Raw genomic sequence first — 23394 nt, forward strand, 5'->3', positions numbered from 1 at the left:
AGAGATGAGACGGGAGGGCTATTTTAAGAGCAAATACACGCTGTTTATTCTGTTCAGGTTATAAAGGGTGTGCATTCTGCTTCATCCTTCTAAGATACCGTCGCTTGCTTCTCTCTTAGGCTTTTAGTACCAGAACCAGTAGGATGGATCAAACACAAGAAAAGAAGATAATAATAACAGAAAATACTTCAACTAGACAGTTGCCAGGGGATACATTAAGACTATCAATCTATTTAGCAAACAAATAAAAAAATAATTATTTATATCAGCCTGCTCATCACATCTGGTAATTTATCTTTCGTTATATGGTTACTTCAAGGATGAAGCCTTATTTTGAAGAACTGCTCTTAATGCCTCAAAAACCAAAAAGTAGTATTCTTGGTGCTGGAGAGGTAACTCAGTGGTTAAGAGCACTTAGCGTCATATAAAAAAGGACTTAGTGCAGGTCCCAAGGCTCACAATTACAGGCAGGTCCAGCTCAAGGAGATCCATGCCCTCTCTGGCTTTCTCCAGCTCCTGGCCTCATGTGCGGCTATATACCCCAACCCACATTCACACAAATAAAATACTAGCATTAAAGAACGTCTAATAAATATATTAGTACTCCAAATGTTTAGTTATGGGAAAAATCAAAATAACTGGTCTATCATATCAGCAACACAGTTCCTGTATTTGAGATGTATTTAGTTTTTAGTATTTAGTTTTCCCAGTTGTACTATCTTTCTTAAAACAGCTTGTGGAAAAACACTTAAAAAAAAATAAAGGAGTTTTGTTTAGTTTTGAGTCCCATCTAAACAGCTAAGGAAAAAACTGTTATTATAGCAATATTTTTATACTTTATTGAATACATATTTCGGAATCATTTTCAAAGTTACAGAAAAAAATAATTTGGAAAGAAAAGCCTGTTATAACCAGATGTACACAGTACTAAAATATTCTGGAATGTAAACTGTCTGGAGAAAAGTTGAGGCAGATAAAAATGAGGGGCAAAAACCAAACAAAGAGCAGCAAGAAGTCTGTAATTTGAAACTGCGATCTCAAATAGTTGAGGAGCCATTTCTCCACTTACTGTTCTCCTGAGGTGTCCACTGCCCGAATGTAGAAATAGCGGGCTGGAAGGACCACGTCTGCTTTTAGCCCGGGCCCCCATATTTCGCTCTTCTCTGGGCTCAGTCTCCTCTCTCCGCCGGTCTGGGCAAGTGCTGGCACAGTCCCCAGAAAAAGGCAGGAAAGCAGCGAAATGCTGAACATTTACAAGACCGACTGTCAGAAGATCCACGGATAAACGCCAACGTGCTAAGTGGACGGAGCTAGCCTGGGTAGGTAGGGGCACGGTGGCCAGTCCTAGCTGCAGCTAAAAAAGCAGCAGGTCTCTGAAGTGTTGCTTGATGTGCGGGGTCGGAGCGCGGGTCTCCACTGTGCCAGAGAATGTCACACCCCAAGCGCTGGCATGTCCAGGAGAAAAACTCCACTCGTTCTGCTGAACTGGGTAAGAACCGCAGAATCCTCTTTCTCTGGACAATGACAAACTTGTGTTACCCCCTGCCACTAGAGCATCATTTTGGGGACGAATCCGTCGCAGGTTCCAGCCAAGGTGGGAGGCGAAGGATTGGCCTGCGCGGCGGCCCGGCTTAGTAAGATCTTCTGCTAGTGGATGAGTGGGTCAAAGTGGACACGCGTCCCCGGCCCTCGGCTCCCTGGGATATGTAGTCCACCATAGGACTAGCGGAAATCCTGCCAGGGGTCCCCCCCCCCCCCCCCACACACACTGCTTTTCCCACCTTCTTTTAAAATTTCGGATCGCCGCTTTCCGGGAACCCTTAAATACTACAGTTGCGCAACAGGGGACTGGCACGTCTGGATTCAGCTACGATTTCCCAACAGAAATTTTGCCCACCATAACCACCGCACCTGCAAATGGCAGGTATTTATTAAATGCTGAAAGATATCCAACCACCCGGCTCCAAGGTCCTGGCGCTGTCCCTGTGCGTTGGAATGGGACGAAAGACTCCGGGCCTAGGGTGGGAGGCGCGACAACACAGATCTGTTGTTGCCTTCCAACACCGGAGTTCCTCGATCCAACAGAGGCATTCCCCAGTGGTGGGCCGGGCCCTGGGACTGGTCAGCGGTGCGCTCCGCATCTCCGCAGCGCCGCCATTGCCTCGTTGCCGCCCCTCCGTGGAAGGATCTGGGCCGAGCTGTATCTCTGAGGAGGGAGAGGTTCAAGGGCTAGAAATCACTGAAACAAAGCTCGGCTTTGGGGTGCATCCGTGGGTACCTGTTTACCCTCGGCAGGAGCGGGTTTCCACGCTGCACTAACGGGTCTCGGGCACCCGGCTTGCAGTGGCCATCCTCTTTCCATGCACACGCGCATCTGGGCCAGAGAAGTCGCAGGCTGGGTCCCTCACTCCACCGGGCAAGGGGCGTGGAAAACTCAGACCCCCGGTGGCTCGGTGAGCTAAGGCGTGGGGATTTTTTTTTTCTCTCCCGCTATTGTTGTTATTGGTGATATCAGCTCCTCCCTCGCGGCCTCGCCTCCCGGCTCCTGGGTTGTCACAGCCGGCTTGCTACCCGCCCCCTCCAGTCCCCCTCAGGTTGGAAGCGGCACCCCCCACGGGCCTGCTCGCGCTCCCTCTCCTGGCGAACCTTGTCTTCCGGCGGGGTGTGAGGGAGCAGGCCCGGAGGAGCTCAGGAGGCTTTAGCAATCCTCGGCCGGTGGGGGACTGGGGACACCGGACTCTGGCTTGGCTACCGTGGACTGGGAGTGGGAACCCCGCAGAACCCCGCTGCTGCGATTGCGCTCCCGGGTCTGCTCCGCCGGCACCGGCACCGCGGTCACCTTCAGGTGGCCTCTGAACCTCAAAGAGGGGACGGTGGGAGGTCTCTCGGCTTCCCAGAGCCTGGGCTCTATAAGAAGGGGCACCGTGAGCTGCAGGAATCCGTTACCCGCAGGTAGGCCGCCGGGAGATGGTCTGATGGCCTAGGCTAGGGAACAGGAAATTGTGCTCAAAATGCTGATGGAGAAGGGGGTCCAGGCTGGTGTCTTAGCGTTTCTCAACGATCCTTAGCAAAACACTTTTCCGTTCTGCGTCTCAGTTGTTTCCTATACAGAATATTGATTATACTATTTGTGAGATGTTGAAAGCTTTATTGAGATTTTATAAGATGTCTAGTTCTCTACTGAACGTGGTGTTTAGGCACGTTAGACACGAAAAGCACATGACTTGAAAAGAACATAACCAGCTATGTTTATTTGGCAGAACTGTTCATTCCAATGACTTTCACAAGTCTTCTCTCTAGTGGGGGTCCGTACAGCTCGGCAGATACTGTGAGTAAATTGTGAAATTGAGCTGTATTCCTGCAGTTGTTCTCATTACCAAGCCTTAAAATGTTAATCAAAATGATTAGGGAACGATTACAATAATGCCTGGTGCAATGTAGGCACCTACAAAGTATTTGTTGAATCTAGCTTCTCCAAAGGCTAGGCCAGAGATACAATTGTCCGGACAACCAGACTTAAAGGAGGTAGCCATTTGTATACAAACATACATACACACAAAAGTCTTTCAGGAGGCAGCCATTTGTACACACACACACACACACACGAAAGTAAAAGCATAATTCTGGAAAGAAAGGTTCCACAGTATGGACAGGGAACCTGGCCTAATTAGACCATTAAAGAAAGCTTCTCTAGAAAGTGATATTTGAGTATACCTTTAAAAGATGGATGGGAGTGAATTAGTAAGGGGGGGGTGGGGGGGCTGGAAGACAGCATTCGGAGAACCGAAAAGTACTGTGGAAGGACAGAGGGGGAGATAGGGGGTGAGGTGGCTCTAAAGAGTTAGATTTCAGACTGATCAAGGAGTTAGCCTTTTGCTCCGAGAGGTAGGCGGGGAAGTTCTGTGAGCACAGATGCGTAGCAGGCTTTACTATTTTCTGTCTACGCAGGGGTCAGACTAGAGAGGATAGCTCAAAGGGCGGGTGGCAGGGATTCATACACAGAGATGGAAGGGGATACAAGTCCCAGACAGCTGCAGGCCAAGTGGTGGGCAATCAGTCAGCCCTTCACACCTCGGTTTTAGCCGCTTACTAGAATAATCTACGTCTGTAATGGTTTGGTTTCCGGTAACTGTGCCTTCTTCGTTTTAAGAGAGCAGACTCTTAGCGAAGTCCTGAGGATGCCATGGCAGAAGCCCTTCTGAGTTCAACTACAGAGGGACGTAGGTGTGGATCAGGCATGGCGTGGGTTCTGGGTCATTTGTTTTCATTTTCCGTGAACTATCTTCTGATACTTCATCTTTTTTTCTGCAATATATTTTTTACTTGTGCCATCAAAACTATAAATATACATATTTTCAGAAATAAATAAAAACAGTGGCTCAAATAAGGAAATATTGATACCTGTCATTTTCAGGGACGGTCTCTGTAAAATATATCTTCAGGTAGGGGACAGTACTTTATGCTTTTTTTAAAGATAAAATGAGACCAAAGAGAATGCCCTTGTCCGGTGGGCCATTGCTTAAAGCAAACAAACCCAAACCAGATGGCGACATGTTTTATTGATCAAGTGCTATACTCTTAGTCACTTTCATCGTCAAGGAAGGTCAGCCATATCTTTCCTTGCCCATTTGATTTATTTAGCCTTGGTTATTTGAGCTGGGGTCTTGCCCAGTATGGACGGCTGTCTGACTTGGAACTAATGGTGCATTTTAGTCTAGACTCCACCTGGTCTGCCTCTTGAGTCCTGGGGTTACAGACATAGGCTACTAATTCAGTTTTGCTCACAATTCTTTTTTCTTTCTGTATGTTCCAAATAAACATAAAACCAGCAAACTGTGACATGTATTGCTGGTCCCGTGGTCAACATTTTATTCAAGTTGAGGAAGCTAGTGATGACAAGATAGAATTAAGTGTCAGGTTGTGATCTGTGACGGGCAGAGCCTGAGGTGCGTGTGCTGCACCGACTCAGGAACCTTTGTCCACTACCCCAGCTGACCGTCCGTTGTCTGTTAGTCTTCCTCACCCAACCACAGACACATTCGTGCCCCTCCGCCACGCATCTTTTAAAGACGGCCCTGAGGATCACAGATAGGAAGTAGGAAAGAAAGAATCGTAGAAATCCCGTCCTCAGAGAAGACTTGTGTGGTCTGCAGACCTCACACGTCTTTCTCCACTGTCACCATCACAGCACCGACCGAGGAAAAAGGAGAAAGTTAAGACACTATCTGTAGACACACTGAGACTTTCTCTTCTAAGGGTAACCACTGCAGGTTCCCCCTTTGACGATGCTGTACCTCTATCCTGAGAGCCACTCTTAGCTGCAGGTGAGAAAAAAGCCTACCCGAGGCTGTAAGGCAAAGGCGTGTCTTATAAAAGGGGAAGCTTGCTTGGCAGAGATGGAGTTTCCTTCCTAGGGGTGTCTTTCCTTAAATCCGGTGATGGTGTATGTGGCCTTTAGCTCGTTGATCTAGGAGATGCTGGAGGATCCCCTGTTCATCATCATATCTGTTTCTTCGTCAGCCAGGTTGTACCATTTAATACTTGTGTGATGGCTATTAAGGAAATCATAATCTGTGACTTTCATTTCTAGTGTTGAAAGTAAGCAAATGAGGAGATAGATCAATAGTAAAAAAAAAAAAAAGTTCAAAGTGACCCCAATGGGTGGGCTTAATCTTTCATCTTCTGCTTGGTCACTGGAGCCTGGAAAGGCCTGTCTTGCTCCGTCTGGCCCCTGCCTTTGATTTATTTATGGTGATGCTATGCCTCATGAGGGACTTGTTCCTTTGTAAGGCCTCGCAGCTTCTTTGAATGCCCTCAGTGACTATTTGAACTTTACTGTTTTCTTCCTCAGAGGAATCAGGTTAGACGTGAAGCCCAGTTTTCTCAGAGAATCATCAGAAGTTAGTGACAGTAACTTTAAATTATGTTTTCTTTGCTGAATATGACCATTATCATGGTGTATGTGTCATCTCTATATACATTTTTTAAAAATATTTATTTATTATGTATACAATATTCTTTCCGTGTGTGTGTCTGCAGGCCAGAAGAGGGCGCCAGACCTCATTACAGAGGGTTGTGAGCCACCATGTGGTTGCTGGGAATTGAACTCAGGACCTCTGGAAGAGCAGGCAATGCTCTTAACCTCTGAGCCATTTCTCCAGCCCCCTATATACATTTTTTTTTAATCATCTGACCAGTGTGCTACTTTAGGCGGTATTGTTTAGACTTACTTCACACGCCATGAATTCACTATTACAGTGTACACTTCAGTGGCATTTTAGAATACTCCCCAAGTTGTACTGTTACTATGTTTTACTGTGTTAGTTATGGACTATTTTCATTATTTCAAAGAAAAGGCTCATCGTGCTGAACCCTCCTTCATCCCAAGGCAACTGCTAAGGTGTACTCTGCTTTGTCGACTAGCCTCTTCTGGACTTTTTTTGTGTAAAATTGGACTCTTAAGGGATCAGTTCCTTTGTGACTGGCTTTTTATATTAAAACGTTTCCCAACTCCATTCATCTTGTATCAGGATCAGGAGTTCCTATTGCGAAGTAGTGTCTCATGAATGGACATGGCACCTCCATCCATTAGTCAGATGCGAGGCTTTGGGTTTCTTTCACTTTTTGCCATTATGAGGAATGCTGCTCCTCGGGGGCGTGGCCTAAGGTTCCTCTATGTATCTAGAAGGCAAATTCCAGACTGCATACATAGTCAGTGTTTAAAAGTATGAAAAACTGTTTGGTAAGTCCACCAGACCATTTTATATCTCTAACACGAAGGACCTGATTTTCCACACACTCCCCCAACATTCACTGTTCCCTGTGTCCTTTTATTACAGCCATTTTGGTGGGTATGAGTGCATAAAACCATTGTGGCTTTGATTTGTGTTTCCATAGCAACTAGAGATAATGAGATTCTTTCCATGAACTCATTGTTCATCTCTATAATGCCTTTACAAAGACATGACCTCCCTCCCTTCTTTGGGGGTAGGGGTTTGGGACAGGGTTCCTCTCTAGCTTTGGAGCCTGTCCTGGCACTAGCTCTTGTAGACCAGGCTGGCCTCGAGCTCACAGAGATCCGCCTGCCTCTGCCTCCCGAGTGCTGGGATTAAAGGTGTGCACAACCACGACCCACTGACTTTCCCCTTTTTAACTTGATTATTTGTATTTTATTCTTGTATTTTGTTTTAATCTCATTGTTTTTGTGTGTGTGTGCAGGTACACATGCGTGTGTGTACATGTGTGTGGAGGTCAAAGGTCAACATTGGGTGTGTTCCACATTACTCAATCTTATTTTTCTAAAACAGGGTCTCTCACTGTACCAGAACCTCACTGATTTAGTGAGAGTGTTACCCAGCCAGCCCTAGGGATGCTCCTGCCTCTTCTTATGATGCAGAGCTGGCCTTATGGCACACCGAGCTTTTTCTTTTTTTAGTGTGGATGCTTGAAATCCAGCTCAGGTCCTCATATTTGCATAGCGAGCACTTAACCAACTCAGCTGTATTCCCCATCCCCTAAGATAAGTGTTAATATAAGATAGATAGTTGGTCATCATAACTCAGGATGTATGGTCATAAAACCAACATGCATTGACTGCAGATGTATGAAACAGACTCATTACAGTTTATTGCCATTCATCAGGCCTGCTGGATAGACGATCAGTCTTTCTCCTTTGTCTTTTCTTAGGATTCCATTTGTCAGATCTCAAGCTTCCATAGAATGCGATGAGAATTTGCCAAAGTTGATTTTCAAAAGAGAGAGAGGCTTGCGGCTTATTCCTAGGAACAGAGACGTCTGCCGTTGCCTTCGATGCCTCACGTTGCAGAAGCTGGAAGAGCCACTGATTCTGGACATGGTGAGCCCAAAGCCAAGAACAAGTCCCCAGAAGAGGAGCTACAAGGTGCTGTACAATCTTTTTGCACAAGTGCCTCAGGAGCACCCGTGGGCCCCAGAGGAGATGGTCATTATCCTTCAAGCTGTCCAGTGACTCATACTCGGGAGAAAATCTATGCCATCTGTTCCGATTATGCCTTCCTCAACCAGGCAACCTCCATCTACAAAACTCCCAACCCTGCCCGTTGCCTCGCTGATAAAAATACCTCGCTTTCTGCTGAAAACAGTCCAAGATACATTGGTGTCCCACCTGGTACATCAGACATAATCTATAACGAAGAAAATAGCTTGGAAAACTTATCCACCAGCCTGGGCAAGCTACCTCTCGCGTGGGAAATTGATAAATCGGAATTTGATGGGGTAACCACAGATTTGAAACACAAATCAGGTAAGAGGGTACAGTGACGTTCACAAGTGAAAACAACCAGAAAACCATGCCAAGTATTGCTAAATCTTGCTGTGACATATTTTCTGTTTCTGAACAAGGAACATCGCTACCATCATGTCTGTCATTGCAATTTTTTTTTTTTTAAAGTAACCCTGGTCTTAGTTAGTCCCTGAACATACTATCCATGGGATCTTCTGACCTTATGTGTGCATTTTGGGAGCTTTGAAAAGAAAAAAAGAATAAAGTATAAGCATTAAAGATAATTATACAGTTGCTTAGAAAAGGCTAATGACAGCTATTTTGATTATTTTGATTACTGTTATTTTGTAGTTTTGCAGGGCATGGGCATATTTCCTAATGTAGGAGATATCAAGACATTTTTGTTTTAAAATTTTTTGGATGTAAAAAGAACATCTGTTTTGATCAAAGTTGATTTTTTTTATAGCTGCTATATTTTAAAGTCTATTTTATTTCTCACAAGTGTGAATGCAAGCAAGCAAGCAAGCAAGCAGTCTCTCTTCTCTTTCCCACCTCCTTCCCTTCTACCCCTTTTTTTTTTTTTTTTTTTTTTTTTGGTTTTTCGAGACAGGGTTTCTCTGTGGCTTTGGAGCCTGTCCTGGAACTAGCTCTGTAGACCAGGCTGGTCTCGAACTCACAGAGATCCGCCTACCTCTGCCTCCCGAGTGCTGGGATTAAAGGCGTGCGCCACCATCGCCCGGCTCTACCCCTTTCTTTATGTGTATCTCTGTCTGCCTACCTGTTTGTCTGTCTCTGTTTGTCTGTCTGTCTCTCTCTCTGTCTCTATGTCTTTCTATCTCTCTACCTTTCTCTCTCCCTCTCTGACTGAATTGAAACTGCAAGCTCTGTCTTTTAAAGACAGTTCTGTTCTTGGGTTGGGCCATTAGTCCTGACTGTCTTGCTTGGGGTCTACTCTGTGCATGTGTGGTCCAGGTCTTAAAACAAGCTTTGGGCCACATTTATACACAGAATTTGGGCCTCTCTCTTTGGTAACTTTACTGTTTTCAGGTTCCTGCCCACCTCTTTTGGTGGTGATTGCCCAGAACTCGTGTCTTGTGCTTCCTTAAGGAAAGACAATGGCAGATGTTCCTTTCTTTGCTCTCCCCTCCTTTCTCTGTTCTCTGGAGACAGAGTTCTGGCTCTGTACTCGAGCCTTGCCTGTAAGTCTTTTCATTTAAGGTTATTTATTTTATTTTTTGCTCGATATGTGTAGGTGTTTGTCTGCATGATGTCTGTGCTGTTTGCGTGTGTCTAATGCTCTCAGAGGCCAGAAGAGCTTGATGGATCCAGGAACTGGAGTTGTCGATGGCTGTTAACCGCCATGTGAGAGTGAACCCAGGTCTTCTGGAAGAGCAGCCATTGCTCTTAACTGCTGAACCAGCTTTCCAGCCCTCTGGCCTATAATTCTTAATCTTCCTGCTTCAGTATTTTTGAGTACGGGGATTACAGGTGCATGCCACTACATACTGCTCTGGGCTTTAATTTCTTTTCTTTGCTCATACTTTTCTCTAAATACCAAGGCAGTTAGTGTATGTGTCTAGCAGGAGAGGGCTCAAAGAGTGTTTTCTGGTTAGGGTTGGGAAGAACGGACAGGGTCCAGAGCATTGGACAAAGGTCATTTTGTATGCTATGCGCTCGCTTCTTCTTTGACATTGTTTTCTTCCCGCAAGTTCAGTAAAACGTTGGCTGTAGAACCACATCTCCTTGGCGGTATGGAGATCTCTTGCCGCAATGCGTGTGCTCATTCACCCCTGGGAGAATCACAGCAACACTCCCACACCAAAAGCAGCCCAGGGACGGACTCGCAGAACCCAGGAAGGAAAGAATGACGGAATGACAGAGCAGTCTCAGCTCACTGAGGTCGTAGACTTGGTGTGTCATTAGTCTCAAAACTTGGAGTGCCTGGTAAAAATTACCCAGGGAATTAAGTCATCCAGAGGCAGAAGAGGGAGTTCCAGGGAGAGTCACTTTTCTGTTTTCTGCCCTCAGAAAACATTTTTACCAATAATGGCCCAAGGAGATTTAATTCACGTCTGCAAGTGGCTGCTAAGCTCCAAAACACGTTTTGTGTATGCTGTGTCTGCGAAGACACAGACGGAATAATTAAACAGGCGGGGAACTTGTGTCTGGATTGTAGAGTGTTCATTGCATAACACTTTACAGATGTCCCGTGTGGAGGAGAATTTCCTGAGTCCTAGCTGGTTATAGGAGCTACATGGTTATGAGTCTGTAAGCATTTGGTATGTCTACATAATCTGTGTTTGATAACACAAAAATAAAATCTTAGCCTTAATTTTCGTATGAGATTTGATGATTTCATTTAAAATAGATATCAGAAAGATATTAATGTATCTGAGTATAGCTGAAAGGAAAGTTATTATTTTAATAAAATTAGCCTTGGGTATTATTAATATTTTAATATGTATCCTATTTTGAGCGGATAAAATATCAACATGTTGGCCAGGCGGTGGTGGCGCACGCCTTTAATCCCAGCACTCGGGAGGCAGAGGCAGGCGGATCTCTGTGAGTTCGAGACCAGCCTGGTCTACAAGAGCTAGTTCCAGGACAGGCTCCAAAACCACAGAGAAACTCTGTCTCGAAAAACAAAAACAAAAAACAAAATATCAACATATTTCAGAAATAAATAAATATCAAAATTAAACAAGGTAAACTCTCCCTCTTACTTTTGCCTCTCTTGTCCATGTTCCGTATCTCTTCATCCCCAGTAGGCAGTCATTACATGTCTTTGGGAAGATTGTGTGTATGTGTGTGTCTGTGTGTGTGTGGGGGGGGCCCACACAGAGGACGCTGTGTTTTGCACTCTGGTTCCTAGTGCAGCGCTTTGTTTTAATAATGTAACTAACATACGCTTCACTCTGAATTCATTTTGAGGTCCCTGGGGCCTGGAGCTATTATTGGACAGAATGTCATCACGCCAGATCCAGTGCCTTAATAGAATTATGTTTATGTGGATTTACTTGTCTTACAGAAAGGATTCATTTTCAGGAAAGCCGTCTAGTTTAATTCTTTCCTGTTGGTAACTTTAAGTTGTAGATGTGGCTTAAGAATTTTGGCCTGATTATTTTACCAGCTCCAAGAGACTAGCTCTGATCTTGGATACGTTCTTCATAGCCAGTGCCGTTTCTGGCGGTTCAAATTATTTTTAATTCTCTTCTTGCTTTCTTTCTAAGGAAGAGCGCTATTCTAGAAGGCACAGGCACTACTTCGAGATGTTTGCAAATACCGTTTTCAGAGTGCTTAGCAGTTCCTCTTTAATGCTGTTGTGCCTTCTGGTGTGGTGGTTTTCCTCATCTGAACACTCTCCTGCTTTATCCTTTTGTCCTGCAGGCAATGCAAAGAAACAAATTTCCAAGAAAAAAACTTCAGATAAGAAAGGGAGGCATCAGAGGGAGTGCCCCCAGCACTCTCCTCTTGAAGATGTGAAACAGCGGAAAGTCTTAGACCTCAGACGATGGTATGTGGCCATGCTAGTTTTTACTTTCTGGTCTTAAAAACATATAATGCGACATTAATTTTGCTGGGTATAAGTTAATAAAATTGTATTTATTGTGTTCTCCTTTAGTTCTAAGATTGTCTAAATACTTTAGGTTTATCTCAGATTTTGGAAGTAGACTGACTGAGCTGGGCCAGTGTTCCCTCGACTTACCTGGCCAACAGTCTCATTTTGTGTATCCTCCTGATGGTAGGCTGCTTTGGATGCTACTTAAATTTCGATGTAGTTGTTTGCCTGATTGTTTTTTGATGTCAAATTATTTAAGTATGCATTTCTGAAAATGGCTTTTTAGCTTAGAGTAAGTACTGCCACACCTGATAAAATTAGCAATATTTTTTTTTGATTTTATGCTTTTTTATTCGTTTATTATTTGAAAACGGACAATCCAAGTCTAAGCTGTCTCAGAGTCTAAATGTGTCAAATAAGAAACCAAATATGCCCCAAGCTCTGTGTAAATACAGTCGTAGCATTTTACATACTGCCAGGGGCTGGAGCATGCGTAAGAATGGAAGCTGAAGCTGAGCAATTCTGCTATCAATTGGATCTTTCTGTTTGCACTCACACTTTAAGGCACTGGCATGAACACAAGAAGTTAGTATGTCTGAGATCCTTCGAGTCCCTTACCTAGTCAATATAGCTTCCAGACTAGCTTAACATTTTCTAGAATGTTCTAAAAGTTGAACGCACTTGCTTGTCATGGCTCATTGGTCTCAATTTATAATGTCTACCTTTCTCCTTTTGTCTCTGTTTCTGTCTGGGGGATTTTGTGTTTCTCTGTTAAATCCTGGGACAGATTCTGCTCCAGGGCTTCCTGCCCAAGGGTTCATGGGGACATGGTGGGTGATAAGGGGATGTTCTTTGGTCTAAGTAGAAGAATCTTAACCTCTTGACATCATGAGACAGTGATTTGCTTTCTTTTCCTAGTATTTCAGAAGTTACAAACAATCTTGAACCCACTCAACTGGGTATTTACATAGAAATTTGAGTAGATGATATTAGAATTTATAGACCAGATTCTATAAATTCTTTTTTTGGTTTGAATAAGATGTGCTTTGGTATGCTGCTAGCCATAATGTAGCTCTTCTTAATAAAATAGATGATTTTTTACTGTCATGTATTCTTTGTGTTTAGTAAGTAGGAAATATTTTTTAAAAATATTTATTATGCAGTGTTCTGCCTGCATGTATCCTTGCCGGCCAGAAGAGGGCCCCAGATCTCATTACAGATGGTTGTGAGCCACCATGTGTTGCCGGGAATTGAACTCAGGACCTCTGGAAGAGCAACCAGTACTCTTAACCTCTGAGCCATTTTCCCAGACCAGTAGGAAATATTTTAAATGAATAATGATTTTGCACTGCACTCAAGTTTCCTTATGATCACATTTGAAATCCCCCATAAGACGTATTCTTCTGGGGCTGGAAAGATGGCTCAGAGGTTAAGAACATTGCCTGCTCTTCCAAAGGTCCTGAGTTCAATTCCCAGCAACCACATGGTGGCTCACAACCATCTGCAATGAGGTCTGGTGCCCTCTTCTGGCCTGCAGTCAGAATATTGTATACATAATAAATAAATAAATACTTTAAAAAAAAAAAGACGTATTCTTCTGTTCTGCATCTTTCTTTCCCGTTCATTCAAGTCAAGAAGCTGTTTGATTTCTCAGGTACTGCATAAGCCGGCCACAATACAAGACTTCCTGTGGTATCTCCTCCCTGATTTCTTGTTGGAATTTCCTCTACAGCACAATGGGAGCTGGGAAGTAAGTATGCCAGGCTATTGCTATCACCAAACTCCAGATCTGAAAGTAGTTGGAAGGAAACCGGGTGTGGTGGCACATGCCCTCCATTCTAGCACTTGGGAGTCAGTCAGAGGCAGGCGGATCTCTGTGAGATTGAGCTCAGGCTGGTCTACATAGTGAGAGTTACAGAGCAGCCAGGGCTACATAGAGACCCTGTTTCAAGAAGCAAAAAAAAAAAAAAAAAACCGGGGGGGGGGGAGCTGGAGAGATGGCTTAGTGGTTAAGAGCACTGCCTGCTGTCCCAAAAGTCCTGAGTTCAATTCCCAGCAACCACATGGTGGCTCACAACCATCTGTAGTAAGATCTGGTGCCCTCTTCTGGTCTGAAGAACAATGGATATCTAATGAATAAATAAATCTTTTTAAAAAAAAGTAATGTGAAGGCATTTTTTTTTTAATGAAAGACTCAGAGTAGATTTTTTTTCATAAGCTGAAAAAAAACATACATATTGCTATAAGCCTTTCAGGCTAAAATATTTGCATGCATTCTTTTCAATCAAATAAAAATGAAAAGTATCCCTAAGACTGTTTGCACAGATTGTATTTGTGGATGACTGGACTGTGAATGAAAGGAAATATTTCTCTTGTAGTCTCCCGCCTATTACCCAAGAAGATGCATTACATATTTTGGGCTTCCAACCCCCATTTGAAGATATTAGGTTTGGTCCTTTCACTGGAAACACGACACTCATGAGGTACGGAGGTGCCCCTTAGGGATAACACCTTGTTTCTACTTCTGTGAAGTGATAATGCTGTAGTGTGTGTGGACAGTAAAAGACAGACGTTGATGTGGGCTCCCTTAGAGATGCCATGTGTGGACTGTGCTTGGGTTTCTGTACAGTTAGAACAGTGGCCCTTCCTTGTTATGAAACTATTGCTATGAGTGAATCTTCTTATTTTCAGATGGTTTAGACAAATTAATGACCATTTCCATGTGAAAGGATGTTCTTACGTTCTGTATAAGCCCCACGGGAAGAACAAAACAGCCGGAGAAACTGGTAGGTGAAAATGAACACACCTACACACACACATACCCCCTATACCACCCACATCCCCAAGTCCAGGTTTTCAGGTTGAGTAGATCTTAGAAACTGGTTATATTGATTCCTAGGACATCAAGTAAACTCTCAACAGTCTGAGAGCAGTATGTGACTGGTATATCCTGAATCACAGTGCATTGGGGGAAGCCAGGGCAGGAACCTGGAGGCAGGAGCTGAAGTAGAGGCCATAGGGGAATGCTGCTTACTGGCTTGCTCCTAATGGCTTGCTCAGACTGCTTTTTAATAGGACCCAGTACTACCAGTCCAGGGGTAGCACCACCCACAATGGGCCGGCCCCTCCCACGTCAATCACTAATTTAAAAAAATATCTTCTACCGGTTTGCCTACAGCCAAAATTTGTGGAGTCATTTTGTAAATCAAAGTTCCCTCTACTCAGTTGACTATAGCTCTGTCAAGTTGACAGAGCGATAATGTGTTTTACTATGTGTTTTACTATGTGTGGTGTGTGTGTGTGTGTGTGTGTGTCACGCGTGTGCGTGTGTCCACCTGTGTGCGTGCATATACACCGTTATTGTAGCTTGTTTTTACTTAGCGTTTGTATTTATTCATAGGTATTAGTAAGTTTTAAGATGGGATGTATATACTGCGTCTGGACATTAAGATGTCTACCGTTTAACTTCAAGTTTCTTTTGTAAATCTTTTGTAGACTTAGTTTGTGTGCGTAGAGTTTCTAGACGGATGTGCTTGGCTTAGGCATGCTGATTCAAAAGCTTGTGGTGGCAGGTGTCCACAACCCGAAAAGTTGAGACCATGATTGGGTACAATTACTGGGTTTTACACACTCACTGAATTTCTTAGACAACTTGGTAAAAATTCTTAGAATGTTCTGGCAAGCAAGGGCATCCTTCACGTGTTTTCCTACTGGTTTTATCTAAAACTAAAAGTAAATTCATTTATATTTTCACCCACATTGGTAGCTTCTTATCCCCTTACTGAAACTCGAAATGTTAGTATGTTCCAAATAATGTCTTAATTAGTCCTCTGTATAAAATACAGACATTGTTTCATGGCCCTCAGTTTGCCTGGTTTTATCTTTGTAGCTCCAGGGGCCTTGTCTAAGTTGACCCGAGGATTGAAAGATGAATCACTGGCTTATATCTATCATTGCCAAAATCATTATTTCTGTCCAATTGGCTTCGAAGCAACCCCTGTCAAAGCTAATAAGGCATTCAGGTAAGCATTTCCATACTTGATAAGGGCACTTAACTAGGAAAATGGGTAGTACAAAGTGTTTGCCGGAATTAAACAGATTTTAGTCTCTTAGAAATTGGGGACTTAGTTTGTTTTGTTTACACTGAGCGTGCATATGTTTTGCAGGATTGAATGCTCTTAGAAGCTGTTGCTCAGTCATTGTAAGAGAAAGTACACACCGAAGTCCCAAAGGTGCAGGGCCTTCACGTGTTATCCTCTGCTCCGGGATGTTTGATTACACTGTGAACCCCAAGATTGAAGTATATTGGAAAAACGTTGTTTTAGTTGTGGTGTGGCCCAGCCTTAGCACACACCTTTAATCCAAGAACTTTTGATTTATTGTAAACAGGATCAAATAAAAGCATTCCATAGGTCAAGGGGCGGAGCAAGCAATCAGTTGACAGGAAGTAACCATAGATAGTCAAAGGGGGTCAAGAGGACAGTAGACACAGGAAGCAGAGAGGAGGAACATTGAGTTGGAGGCCATTTGTGGGAGACAGTAGGAGAGAGGAGAGGCTCCTGGAGCAATGGCTGAGGAGGAAGGTCATCTGGGTGCTTCCTCTGCCTCTCCGAGCCAGCAGGCTTTCATCCCAGCATCTGAGTCTATTGAAAAAAAATTGGATGACTTAAATTTTGTTAAAAATAACAATCCCCAGTGTCCTCGCCAGTATCTTCCATGCTGTGCTCCAAGAATGTATAACTGACTACGTTAAAAAACACCTTTTGTATTCATAGTGAAGAACATGGGATTGTCAGGTTTTTCTCTTTCATCACAAGGAAACTCGGGACCAGTTTCATTATCTAAACTTCATGGTTATATTTGCCTCTCCTTGTTGTTAATCTGGTTTCTGTCTCATGAACAACGGGTTTTCACACACACACATGCACACACACACACACACACACATGCACGTACACACACACACACACACACACACACACACAAAAGCTTGCACACACACACAGGAATTCCTGTCTCTTTGAAGGAGATATATTCTAAAAAAGGGTGCTGAGTTTGAATGTTACTCTTTCTCCTTAGCAAGTTCCTTCATGAGGGACCTGAAAGCAGAGATTATGGTTAAGAACAGGTGACAATGGAAGCCAAGGGTGACTCTCTCACCTCACTGATTTTTCTGGTTGAGTCATACTTGACTTTGTGGGCTTGGTGACTGAGGAGAAGGAAGAGATGTGGTGGACATTGAACATTATCTATTCAGTGAGGACCCAGAGTCTAGCTGGAGAACATGACTTGGCCTCTAGGATAGAGGGGTTTTTTGTTCTGGAGGTCAGGGGTCCCAGAAGTCCCACTCATGGGTCCTTGGATGTGGTGCACCAGACAACCTGAGCAGGATGGGTGGGAGCTGGCAGACCCGGGAATACTGCTCGTATATGAGGAGTAAGCATAACACCATTCTTTCTCTCAACTCCTGAAATAACTAAGGCTTAAATCTAACTCATGGATTTCTTGAATGGCCCAAACCAAAATGCTGGTATTGATTCTACATTAACAAAAAGCATCTTTGAGTTTTCATTTTGGGGTTTTTTTTTTATCATCAAGACATATTTGGAACAGCGTACTTCATGGAGTGAAATACGTTTATCAAGCTATGGATGTATTTTCTGTTTAGCAGGGGCCCTCTCTCACTGCAGGAAGTCGAGTATTGGATTTTAATTGGAGAGTCAAGTAGAAAACATCCTGCCATTCACTGTAAAAGGTATGTTTTAGCAGCTTTTATTTCTTTAACTGGTGTGCGAGTTCCTTCATTGAAAACACAGATCAAAATCGTGCGATTAGATTCACGTAGATAAATGGGAACACCTGTGTGGTCATCAGCCAGTCACAGTGTGGTCCTGTCCCAAGAAAACTGTGCTGTGCTTTATTTTTCTCTAACTACACAGCCGACCAGTTCTGCTTCCCATGGCCACAGATGTACTTTTTCTGTTTTGGAATTTTATGCACTTGAAATTCTATTTCTTCTTCTTCTTTTTTTTTTTTTTGATTTTTTCGAGACAGGGTTTCTCTGTGGCTTTGGAGCCTGTCCTGGAGCTAGCTCGGTAGACCAGGCTGGTCTCGAACTCACAGAGATCCGCCTGCCTCTGCCTCCCGAGTGCTGGGATTAAAGGCGTGCGCCACCATCGCCCGGCTTCTATTTCTTCTTGCCTTGTTTTTCTATTTAAGTAACAAATTAAGAATCCCCTCTCCCCTGCTGGACATGATGGCACACACTTTTAATCCCAGCAGAGGCGGTTACAGCTCTGTAAATTGAAGGCCGGCCTGGTCTACAGAGCAAATTCCGGGACAGTCAGCGCTCTCCAGAGAAACCCTGGCTTGAACAACAACAACAAAATAATTCTCTAAAAAAAAAATTTAGAATTGGATCATTTCTACTAAAAATGCATATTTGACTAAAATAAAGTCTTTAGGAGTAGTGAGATGGCTTGGCAGGTAGAGGTGCTTGCATGCAGGCCTGCTGATCTGAGTTTGATCCCTGGAATCCACAGGGTGGAAGGAGAGAAGATGCTCATAGTCATCTTCCAAACTCCACACATCCACTCTGGCCTGCGACTCCCTTGCCTCTCTCCTTCCCTGTCTTTTCTTTTCTTTTCCTCACCCTCCACGCCCTCTCTATCACCTGTACATACACGCAGACTGATAGAATCTCTAGAATTCACGGTTTATGGAGAATGGTCATCATAATGACATGGGCTCTTACAAACTAACATCAAGGACTGTATCACCACATAACCAGAACTTTAATTTCCTTTAGCAGTGGTTTTGACCTTTAAATAGTTCTTCCTATTGTGAATTGATTAAGAAATTTAATTTTCATGTTATTGCTGGTCATATAGAAAATCCCTGATTTACATCTTGATATTCACACCTTTACCAAATTCACTTATTATGTGTATAACTTTCTTTGAGATTTTTCTCTGCAACCATTTTGTATATTAGTAGAGGCGTGTTATTTTTTTTTTAATTCTTTCAGAAATATAGGTAGACACTTAGTGGCACATTGGTAATGATGCAGCATAATCATGTGAACCAAGGGGTTCAAGGCCAGCTTGTACAACATAAAATCCCACCCCATGGGATTTATTTTAAGAAAATAAATTGACTTGATTATAATTGAAAGTGTGGCATGCCACTGCGTGAGCCTACAAGATGGTATTAGGTATGTTGACATTTAAGAATAAAAGCCAGGGGCTGGAGAGATGGCTCAGAGGTTAAGAGCACTGACTGTTCTTCCAAAGGTCCTAAGTTCGATTCCCAGCAACCACATGGTGGCTCACAACCATCTGTAATGAGATCTGGTGCCCTCTTCTGGCCTGCAGCATACATGCAGGGAAAACTGTATACATAATTATTAAATAAATCTTTTTTAAAAAAAAAAGAATAAAAACCAGTTACTAACTGAGAACATTGTCAGGAATTGGATAACCACAACTGTCAGAAAAAAAGAAGCCTTTAAAGGCTACTAGATGGAACTTGACCTAAGAGAATAATCCCCAATTACTGCTGAGATATATTGTGGCAACTTGCTCCTGGAAAAAGCTTTATGACAATGGTACTTTAGGCCTAATGGAAATTGTTTCTTTTCTTCCTCTAGATGGGCAGATATTGTCACTGATCTAAACACTCAAAATCCAGAATTCTTAGACATCCGCCATCTGGAGAGAGGGCTGCAGTTCCGGAAAACAAAGAAGGTAAGAACAGCACTACGTTGGCAGCCGCGTCCCAAATGACCAAAATGTGGTATTTTATTAATACTCTTGAAGTGGTAGATACCGGAAACCAACTTCAGACTACCTTGGTCAGAAAAGTCAGACTTCTTTTAAGGATACAGGCTAACTTTCAACTCTAGGCCAAGGAGGACAGTCATAAGGAAATGTCAGCCAATACTGCAGTAATGGTAGAAGCCAAGTGGCTCACAATATTAATCATTCTTATGTAGGCTATGCTGTGCTCACTGTGTTTTATTTAAATATGCCTTTCTTGCAGACTAACTTTCAATTTATGACATATTTTCAGGTCTAGCTGGAGCCTTATCTGCCTTGGTTGAGTTCAGTGGTCTTGGCCCAGCTTGGGTAGATGGTGGTCACGAGGCAGAGCCATATGAACAAACATGACTGCAGGAAGAAGCTCTCAGAAACAGATGTAGTAGAGACTGCGTGGGCATTCTTTTATCATTCACCTGTTGATAAAAGAATTAATGAAGCTGGGTGTGGTCGCACATGCTGGGAATCTCAGTTCTTAGATAGAAGGAGGACGGTGATTTCCATGCCAGTCTGAGCTACAGAGATTGTGTCTCAAAAATCTTTGTCTGTACACACACACACACACACACACACACACACACACACACACGAGGGAGTAGAATGAGTTTTTCAGAGAGGAGAGAGAGCACACACAGGGAAAAGGATAAGGCATGCCTTAGTGTGTGAGTTAGGCGTATGAGACCGTCACTACACGGAGTCAAGACTGTGGAGAGGAGTACTCTGGTCGCTAAGGACTTTGTTAATTGGAAAGGCAGCTGGCAGGAAAGGTCTGTTATTGGTTGTTTAACTCTTTTGGCAGGCCTGCCGCCCAGCTCTCAGATAAATCACACACGGAGAGACTTTCTTACTGATCAACGCCTGGCCTTAGCTTGGCTTATTTCTAGCTGGATTTTCTTAATTTAAATGATCCCATCTACAATTTGCTTCTAGGTTTTTTTTCCTTTTCTTACTTATGTATATCTTACTGTCACTCCTACTTTGTGAGTGGCTAGGTGGCTGGCCCCTGACATCCTCCTCTCCCTGTTCTCTTGCTCCTTTTTCCAGATTTCTCCTCTTATTTATTCTGTCTGCCTGCCAGCCCCACCTATCCATTCTCCTGCCCTGCCATTGGCTGGTTAGGCAGGCAAAGAATCACAGCTGCACAGAGTTAAACAAAAGCAACACATCTTTCCATTGTTAAGCGAATGTTCCAGAGCATAAATAAATGTAGCGCCTTAAAATAGTACTCCACAACAGAGGTGAGTATGTTAGCATGCTCTGATGAGTGCAGGATAGAAAAGTGTATTCAGACATGGGAAAGAATAACACCCCCCCCCCCAAGGGAGTCAATAAGGACCCCACAAAGTTATCAGTAATGTCTCTTTCTTATCGTCATCTGTTTTTGTCCTTCTCAGGTGGGAGGAAATTTGCATTGCCTCATAGCATTCCAGAGACTCAGTTGGCAAAGATTTGGCTTTTGGAACTTTCCATTTGGGACCATTAGACAAGAACCACAACCTCCTTCACATGCCCAAGGACTTGCCAAATCGGAGAGTGAAGACAATATCTCCAAGAAGCCGCATGGGCGTCTAGGAAGATCCTTCAGTGCTAGTTTCCACCAGGACTCGGCGTGGAAGAAGATGTCTAGCATCCACGAGAGAAGGAACAGTGGCTACCACAGCTACAGTGATTACAATGGCAATGACTGACCATGCTGGGAACCCAACCACTGGCTCAGTGGTTCAGTTTTGTACACTGCTGCTGTGTGCAGGACTGCATTAAGGCAGAAGGTTTTATTAAGTCCATCGATAGGAGCAGATCGTGTGATACAAAGCATAACCTGTAGTTCTCCAGTAAAATAAACTTACATAGTGTTACAACGGTTGGCTTCAAATATATAGGCAGGTAAGCACAGACTACTGCCCTCTGAAAGTAGATAAGCCATCTGGACAAAGGGTTTCACAAAAATCCAATAAAATCACAACTGCTTCGGAACAAAAACACAAATGCATTTAACGGCATCAAGACTTGAACTACTAAAGCATGAAGCGATTTCTTGAAACTTGATCCGTAGTCATGTATTACAGATACTTTGATTCGTAAGACCAATTTGCAAGGCACCATCTGCCCTAGAGAATGGGGGCTGTTAAGTTCTAGCTTTTGCTCATGTTAAAGCGCATTTGGAACTATCTGGCCAGTCGAGTTGTTCTTTCGATGTATCCACCTCTTAGCTCTCCTGAATAACTGTCTCAGGATTCTCAGCAAAGAAACAGAAAATACTCAAGCAACTGACTTTTCTCCAGGTGCAGATGGGTTACTTACGGCATTGATTCTGGTACTCTTGGTCTGGCACGTGCCTGTGAAATAGTTACAAAGAAGCGTAGGACCTTGAACGATGTCTTCGGGTCTAGAACAAACCTTGTTTTAGGAATATAGTTAAGGGGCACTTGGAATCTATATCCATGTAATAAGTGCAGTGAGATCTGATATTTGGTCTCTTAATGGAGTCGTGTGCTAGCAACGGCACTGAAGACACATTGGCAATGTCCAGCTCACACTGAGGACAACCCTCTATATTCTCAACGCTGAGCTGTTTCCTTTCGCGAAACATCCAATTAGTTGTTGGAAGTGTGTATTAAATATTTCAGAAGTGTGAATTCAGTACTTGAGCGCCTCTTTAGCTGCTGTCATGTTTCTTTTGCTGCCAGTGTGCTACTCATAGACGTCTAGGGTCTTGTCCTTCATGTAATAGCCTCATTCCAGGACTCAACTCAGTATCTCCGTGATTGCAAGGTGCTGAGGATGTTGGAACCATATTGCAATACACCTCAAGGAGAGGTTTCAGATTTTTATTTTTAAAAATCTTTCATTTTTTTTCTCTTGAATTTTATATCCATTTATCCACTCGTACATGTCTAGCCTACAGAGAGTGATACATATATATTACAAAATGGTCATATTTCTGAAGAGATTATTTAGCTTGAAATGCAAAGGACCGAAAGATTTGTAGGTTGTTGGTTTTGTTCCAGCTTTGTTGAGAAGTTCATACTGGAACTTTTAAAATGTTTTCATCAAATAAAGTTTTGTTTTCTACTTTTAATCATGCGCGTGTTAATGACTCGGTGTCTTCGGACATATCCTTGTATCTGTATGAAGCATATGATAATTTGTCAATTCCGTGTAATTAATGTTATAAGAAACATCTTGAAATTTTTAGAATCAATGAGACAATGTAGAAGGTGATGACTTCTATGCCATACTTCTTATTTCTCAGGCACCTGGGCACTGTTTCTCTGATACTTCATAGCAGGGAATAGAAAATTTCTTATATTAGCTTGAACAAGATGAGGTTGCAATTTTGCAGATCAAGTGTCTTTTTTATATAAGCTGCTTTTTAATAGTTCAGCTGAGTATTTCAAAGAAATGGGTTTGAAGAACCAAGAGGCAAGGATACAAATGCAAAATAAAATATAAACCTTAAGAACAAAGGGAAATCTGGAAAGTCGGGAAGCGCTTATTTACTGCATACTGATCATATGCTTTATAAAAACTCCGACGGCCACATGACCACTTAAAACTTCAGCTCACAAATTTGAAAGTGACTTAGAGCACAGTAACGTTTGGGTTCATCACGGGAGTTTTTTCAGATTATGTAGGTAAGAGTTCTTCATGATTCTCCTTGCAAATTAGTAATATTCTTGTCCTATGTGATTTCTTAGTCAACTCAGGAATCTTTACAGATCTTCTAATGAAGGATACCAACTGGCTCTGAAATTGCT

At 43.1% G+C, this 23394-nt stretch overlaps 2 protein-coding genes across 5 annotated transcripts in view; one reads left to right on the forward strand and one right to left on the reverse strand.

The window, feature by feature from the left end:
* Positions 1-1957, reverse strand: part of Poglut2 (protein O-glucosyltransferase 2) — a 14192-nt gene extending 12235 nt beyond the window's left edge. The window contains exons 1-2 of the mRNA XM_041668065.1: positions 1912-1957; positions 1070-1514 (exon numbers count right to left, since the gene is read on the reverse strand). Coding sequence (XP_041523999.1) covers positions 1070-1251 — 182 coding nt within the window. The 5' untranslated portion in view covers positions 1252-1514; positions 1912-1957. The remainder of the gene's footprint in view (positions 1-1069; positions 1515-1911) is intronic.
* On the forward strand, positions 1767-23077 carry Bivm (basic, immunoglobulin-like variable motif containing). 4 transcript variants are annotated; one of them, XM_041668067.1, is made up of 10 exons: positions 1767-1924; positions 7687-8281; positions 11648-11774; positions 13474-13569; positions 14198-14302; positions 14511-14605; positions 15709-15841; positions 17488-17574; positions 19468-19564; positions 21031-23077. In XM_041668067.1, exons 2-10 carry the CDS (start codon positions 7810-7812, stop codon positions 21322-21324), a joined length of 1506 nt encoding a protein of 501 aa, XP_041524001.1. In that variant the 5' UTR covers positions 1767-1924; positions 7687-7809; the 3' UTR covers positions 21325-23077. The 4 variants fall into 4 exon arrangements, with proteins under 4 accessions (XP_041524001.1, XP_041524002.1, XP_041524000.1 ...); XM_041668068.1 differs by lacking the exon at positions 1767-1924 and adding an exon at positions 2236-2453; XM_041668066.1 differs by lacking the exon at positions 1767-1924 and adding an exon at positions 2643-2952.
* The last annotated feature ends 317 nt before the right edge of the window (positions 23078-23394 follow it).

Source organism: Microtus oregoni, unplaced genomic scaffold (genome assembly GCF_018167655.1).
Source record: "Microtus oregoni isolate MIOR12 unplaced genomic scaffold, Mior012 000018F_ref0000195, whole genome shotgun sequence".
NCBI lineage: Eukaryota > Metazoa > Chordata > Mammalia > Rodentia > Cricetidae > Microtus > Microtus oregoni.